General features: G+C 54.5%; 1 protein-coding gene across 3 annotated transcripts in view; it reads right to left on the reverse strand.

Annotated features, from left to right (window-relative positions):
* Positions 1-6: 6 nt before the first annotated feature.
* GCAT (glycine C-acetyltransferase) overlaps positions 7-6,324 on the reverse strand; it is a 19,175-nt gene continuing 12,857 nt past the window's right edge. For 2 of the 3 annotated variants that reach the window (XM_011964263.1, XM_011964261.1), the window contains exons 3-9: positions 4,542-4,643; positions 3,919-4,065; positions 2,228-2,382; positions 2,009-2,091; positions 1,674-1,845; positions 1,190-1,311; positions 291-623 (exon numbers count right to left, since the gene is read on the reverse strand). In XM_011964263.1, coding sequence (XP_011819653.1) covers positions 472-623; positions 1,190-1,311; positions 1,674-1,845; positions 2,009-2,091; positions 2,228-2,382; positions 3,919-4,065; positions 4,542-4,643 — 933 coding nt within the window. In that variant the 3' untranslated portion in view covers positions 291-471. Of the gene's footprint in view, positions 262-290; positions 624-1,189; positions 1,312-1,673; positions 1,846-2,008; positions 2,092-2,227; positions 2,383-3,918; positions 4,066-4,541; positions 4,644-6,324 lie in introns of those variants that run through there. The other variant, XM_011964262.1, reaches the window with a different exon arrangement.

Here is a 6,324-nt window from a genome sequence, read left to right on the forward strand (position 1 = left end):
CCGGCTAATTTCGTATTTTTAGTAGAGATGGGGTTTCTCCATGTTGGTCAGGCTGGTCTCAAACTCCTGACCTCAGGTGATTTGCCCGCCTTGGCCTCCCAAAGTGCTGGGATTACAGGGGTGAGCCACTGCACCCAGCCACTGGGTCCCATCTTCATCTAGGGAAAAGGTGAGTGGAGATCTGGAGATCTGCAGTCCTCGGGAGCCTCCCCTCAGAGCCCTGGCTCCTGCCGGATTCTTCAACCGGCCACAGGATTGGGCCTGCCCAGAGACAGTAAAGCAGACCAGAGTGTCACAGCCAATTTTCAAACTGTTGTTTCACATTCTCACAGCCCTCAGCGCAGGCCACGTCCCAGCCCAGCTCTGGGACTTTGGTTCAGGGCTCAGAGCCTCTGCTCTGGGCTGATCGAAAACCTCCTTTGACCCTGTGGCAGTAGGTGGACCTTGGCTCTGCTCGTCCCTACCCAGAGCTCAGGGCAGTGCCCCGTGCAGTTGCCCCACTTCCACGAAGGCCTCCACACAGCGGTCAATGTCTTCCTCACTGTGCACTGCTGAGATCTGTACCCGGATCCGGGCCTTGCCCTTGGGGACCACCGGATAGCTGAACCCGATGACAAAGATGCCTGGGAGGATAGAAAGCAAGGGCGTGCCAGAACCAACAGGCTTGGGGGCAGAAAACAGAGGACAAGGGAACCACCCCAAGTCTCAGATTCGGGACTGCCTCATGGCCTGGGTTTTTTTTTTTTTTTTTTTTTGAGACGGAGTCTTGCTCTGTTGCCCAGGCTGGAGTGCAGTGGCGTGATCTCGGCTCACTGCAAGCTCCGCCTCCCAGGTTCACACCATTCTCCTGCCTCAGCCTCCCGAGTAGCTGGGACTACAGGCACCCGCCACCACGCCCGGCTAATTTTTTTGTATTTTTAGTAGAGACGAGGTTTCACCATGTTAGCCAGGATGGTCTCGATCTCTTGACCTCGTGATCTGCCCGCCTCGGCCTTCCAAAGTGCTGGGATTACAGGCGTGAGCCACCACACCTGGCCTGCCTGCAGTTTTCAAGCTTGGACAGACAGGTGGCCTAAGAGGCCGCAGTGTGGCCAGGGGCGGCAGGGAGAGGGGGTGGTTCATCGTCTATGGGTTTCCCTTTCTCTTCTCTCAGGACCCATCACCAGTTCTCTCGTCCCAGCACACTTACCTCTCTTCAGCATGTCATCCGCCATGCGAGAGGCCAGCCGGGCATCACCCAGCATCACAGGGCAGATGGGATGGCTGGCTCCCGAGATAGTGAAGCCAGCAGCTTCCATCTTACTACGGAACCTGTGGGTACAAGGTATCACAGGTAGCTAAGGGGCCGTGGAGCATTCACACCCGCTCCTCCCAGGAACCAGGCCTGAGGTCTGTGCCAGAAGGATCAACAAAGACAGTTTACAAGTTCTAAGAGGCAGATGGGAGCCAGGCAGGGGGCAGGTAGAACAAAAAGGGAGGTGGAAAGACAGGATGGACAAGAGGGAGACACAGAAGCTAGAGGGGAGAGGCAGAGATAGAGAGGAGGGACGGGAACAGGCAGAAGCAGACCTGGTGGGCACAGAGCTGTCTACGGGCCTGGGCAGACACACGAGGCTGGCTCTCACCATGTCCCCTGGCCCCCGAGCCTGCCCTATCCCTGCTGGGAGCCGCACCTCTGGGTCTTGGCAGCCATAGACTGAACAATGGTGTTACTCTCCATGAGTAGATCTAGGGCCTTGGAGGCGCAGCCAACAACAGCAGGTGGCAGACTGTTGGAGAAGAGGTAGGGCCGGGCGCGCTGTCGCAGCAGGGACACCAGAGGCCCAGGCCCTGTCGTGTAGCCCCCTGAGAAGAAGGGAAGAGGTGGGGGGAGGGGTTGGTCAGGGGCCAGAGCCTACCCCAACCCCCTCCTGAAAGTACAGTCCATGCTGCCCTCCCCACTTCCCTGAGCCCCTACAGGGCCCTCCAAAAGGACAAGGGGATCCCAGGGACACAACCTTGCAGGTACCTGATGCTCCACCCAGGGCCTTCCCCAGGGTGGAGTTGATGATGGTGACCTGATCCATCACGCCCAGCAACTCATCTGTACCCCTGCAAGGGAAGCTGCCACTGCTGTCACTGCCTCCTGAGAGCCCAGGGATCATGGATCAGGCTGGGGACTGGCCTCCGCATTTCCCAGCCACCCTCAGAAGCCCCACCCCAGGCCTCGGGTGCCACATGGTCCCACCGTCCTGTGGGCCCCAGGAAACCAGTGGCATGGCATTCATCCACAAAGACCAGGGCGCCATATCTAGAGGCGAGGTGGCAGATCTCCTGCAGGGGTGCAATGTCGCCATCCATGGAAAAGGCCCCATCGGTGGCCACCAGGCGCAGCCGATGCTTCTGCGGGAAAGACATGAACAGGTGGTGGGTGGTGGCAAGCTGGGCCAAACCACCCACGTCTTGTGCTGCTTGGAGCTCTGAGAGCTCATCCTGCCCAGTGCCCAGCACAGAAGTGAGCACAGAGGTGGGCACATAGGTACCACCATCTTGGGGGCTGGAACATCCTCTCCCTCATCTGTGCCTCTCAGCCTCACCCATCTCCACTGTGAACCCTGGGCAGTGAGAATGGGCTCAGGTCTCCCTCTCCTGTGTAAGGTCCCAAAGGGCAGGCTGGGCTGGGACCAGGTCTTACCAACGTGTCCATTCTATCCTTATGCCTAGCAAGGGCCTGCCACACAGAAGGTGCTTGCTAAAACTTAAGGCAGGCCGGGCGCCGTGGCTCACACCTGTAATCACAGCACTTTGGGAGCTTAGGGGTTCGAGACCAGCCTGGGCAACATAGTGAGACCGTGTCTCTACTAAAAATTTTAAAAACTGGCTGGGTATGGTGGCTCATGTCTGTAACTTTGGGAGCCCAGGAGTTCAAGACTAGCCTGAGCATTATAGTGAAACCCTGTCTCAAAAACAAACAGGCCAGGTGTGGTGGCTAACACCTGTAATCCCAACACTTTGGGAGGCTGAGGCAGGCAGATCACCTTAGGTCAGGAGTTCAAAACCAGCCTGGCCAACATGGTTAAACCCCATCTCTACTAAAAATACAAAATTAGCTGAGCACAGTGGTGGGCGCCTGTAATCCCAGCTACTCCAGAGGCTGAGGCAGGAGAATCAATTGAACCCGGGAGGCAGAGGTTGCACTGAGCTGAGGTCGCACCATTGCACGCCAGCCTGGGCAAAAAGAGTGAAACTCCATCTAAAAAACAAACAAATAAAAAACTGGGTGGCTGGGCACCTGTAGTCCCAGCTACTCAGGAAACTGAGGTGGGACGATCGCTCGAGTCCCGAAGGTTGAGGCTGCGGTGAGCTACGATTGCACCATTGCAATACAGCCTGGGCAACAGAGTGAGACTGTCACACACACACACACACACAAAGGGAAAAACCTCAAGGCATCACGGTACAATAGAATAATGCTCTGGTGTCAGGCACAGTGGCTCACGCCTATAATCCCAGCATTTTGGGAGGCCAAGTAGGGCGGATCAGCTGAGGTCAGGAGTTCAAGATCAGCCTGGACAACATGATGAAACTCCGTCTTTATCAAGAATACAAAAATTAGCCAGGCGGGGTGGCAGATGCCTGTAATCCCAGCTACTTGGGAAGCTGAGGCAGGAGAATCACTTGAACCCAGGAGGTGGAGGTTGCAGTGAGCCAAGATCGCACCACTATACTCCAGCCTTGGCGACAGAGTGAAACTCTGTCTCAAAAAAAAAAGAAAGAAAGAATAATGCTCTGGGTCTGAGAGATTTGTGTTCAAATCTTGGACAAATCTCTGCTGTTTCAAACTTTCAGGCTATCTGTCTGTGAGTGAGGAGTTGGCCTCTCTAAGCCTCACTTCCTTCCCCAGATGGAGGCTGAGTGTGGGCCCAGGTGTGGCCCCACCTGGGCCTCCTGCAGCTTGGCTTCTAGGTCCGCCATGTCCAGGTGGCGATAGCGGTACTTGTGGGCCTTGCACAGGCGGATGCCGTCGATGATGGAGGCATGGTTCAGCTCGTCCGACAGGACTGCGTCCTCCGGGGTCAGCAGGGCCTGGAGGGAGGCAGTGAGCGTAGACCCATCACTCAACCACCCTAGGCTTCTCCCTTGACCAGGATTCCCACAAATCAAAAAACTGTACTGCCAGCCAGGCCGCTCCTTTGGGTAGAGAGGCAAGGCGTCCTGTGCTTCCATCTGGGCCCCCGTGCCCCAGTGCCGGGCTGGACCAGCGCCCTGCTCTAGTAAGAGGAGGCGAGAATATATTTGGTGAGTACCAGGCCCCTGCCTCCCCCAGCCTTCCAGATGATGTAGCTTATCCCCCACAGTCTCTGGAACTCAGACTCCTTGCAAGCCCCAGGATTCCTCCTGGAGCACCTACTTGGCCCAACCTTGACCTCCGGAAGAAGTGGGCTCTGGAGCCTCTAGGCATGGCACTGAATCCTCCTAGGTTCTCCCGACTGCCCGCCCCCAAGCCTTCCCCAGCCTAACAGGCCCCATCAACCCTCACCCGCAGGACAGCTTCCACACACCTCAAAGAGGCCGGCGTTGGCGTCAAAACAGCTGGGATAGAGGATGGCATCCTCCCGCTGGTGGAAGTGGGCTATTTTTGCTTCTAGATTCTTGTGGATGCTCTAAAGAAAATGAATGAGACATGTGTTGATGCCTGTGGGGTCATGTGGGACAAGTCCGAGGGGACAGAGGCTTGGAGGACCACAGAGACCCAACCCAGAAAGCCTGCAGCCTCAGCCTCCTTACTTTCGGCCACACATGGGTTATCCCAGAGCTGCCAGGAATCTGGCAGATAGTTCCCACTGAGGAACTGGGGACCTGTTAGGTTCCCTTCCTGGGCAGACTGTGGTTTTTTTTTTTTTTTTTTTTTTGAGATGGAGTCTCGCTCTGCCGCCCAGGCTGGAGTGCAGTGGCCGGATCTCAGCTCACTGCAAGCTCCGCCTCCCGGGTTCACGCCATTCTCCTGCCTCAGCCTCCCGAGTAGCTGGGACTACAGGCACCCGCCAGGTCGCCCGGCTAGTTTTTTGTATTTTTAGTAGAGACGGGGTTTCACCATGTTAGCCAGGATGGTCTTGATCTCCTGACCTCGTGATCCGCCCGTCTCGGCCTCCCAAAGTGCTGGGATTACAGGCTTGAGCCACCGCGCCCGGCCCAAACTTTGGTTTTACAATAGCGGTCTAAGGGTGGAATTACGGGAACTCGTGGAGAAGGAAGATGTGTCTTCCTAACACCACACTGAGTGTCTTTTTTGGTTGCCTAATGGCAAAGAAAAAGATCGCAGAGGTAATTCTGGATTCATCTGGGCCTCTAATTTGTAGATTTGAAAGCTGTTGGGTGTGGGTGAGGGCTTTGCTGGGAAGTGAGTGGATGTGAGTCAGGAGTTCTGCCTCTGACATTCATTTCACTCTCACCTTTCTGAGAGGGCAGTTAATGATAATCACAAGTAGGAGCACAGACTCTCTCTCTCTTGTTTTTGGCAAATGAGACAGGGATTCTCTGTCACTCAGGCTGGAGTGCAGTAGTGAGATCATAGCTTACTGTAGCCTTGAACTCCTGGGCTCAAGTGATCCTCCCATCTCAGCCTCCCCTCCCTAGTAGCTGGGACTACAGGTGTGCACCACCACACTCAGCTAATTAAAATCTTTTTTTTTTTTTTGAGAGAGAGGGTCTTGCTATGTTGCCCAGGCTGGTCTCAAACTCCAGGCATCAAGTGATCCTTCTGCTTTGGGCTTCAAAAGTATTGAGATTACACGTATGAGCCACCATGCCCAGCCAGCATGGACTCTTGAGCCAGGGTTCAAATCCCACCACAATAGACTGTGTGCCTCTGGGCAAGTCACTTAACTTCTCTGGACCTCAGTGTCCTCATCTCAATAGGAGGAATAAGAATAGCACCTATCACTTAGGATTAATGAGTTAATACTTGTAATGTTCTTCCTTTATTTTTTTTGAGACAGAGGTTCACCTAGGCTGGAGTGTGGTGGCACCATCATGGCTCACTGCAACCCCTGCCTACTGGGTTCAAGTGAGCAAGTCCAGCTAATTTTTGTATTTTTAGCAGAGACAGGTTTCACCATGTTGGCCAGGCTGGTCTTGAACTCCTGACCTAAAGTAATCCACCCACCTCGGCCTCCCAAAGTGCCTGGAATACAGGCATGAGCCACCACGCCTGGCCAATAGTTGTAATTTTCTTAAAAGAATTCTTGGCACATAATTAGTACTATTTAAGTTTCATACTTATATAAATTTATTTTGTAACATTTGGAAAATAAATAATAGCCAACATTCATTGAGCACTACTAC

Source organism: Colobus angolensis, unplaced genomic scaffold (assembly GCF_000951035.1).
Source record: "Colobus angolensis palliatus isolate OR3802 unplaced genomic scaffold, Cang.pa_1.0 Scaffold65, whole genome shotgun sequence".
Lineage (NCBI taxonomy): Eukaryota > Metazoa > Chordata > Mammalia > Primates > Cercopithecidae > Colobus > Colobus angolensis.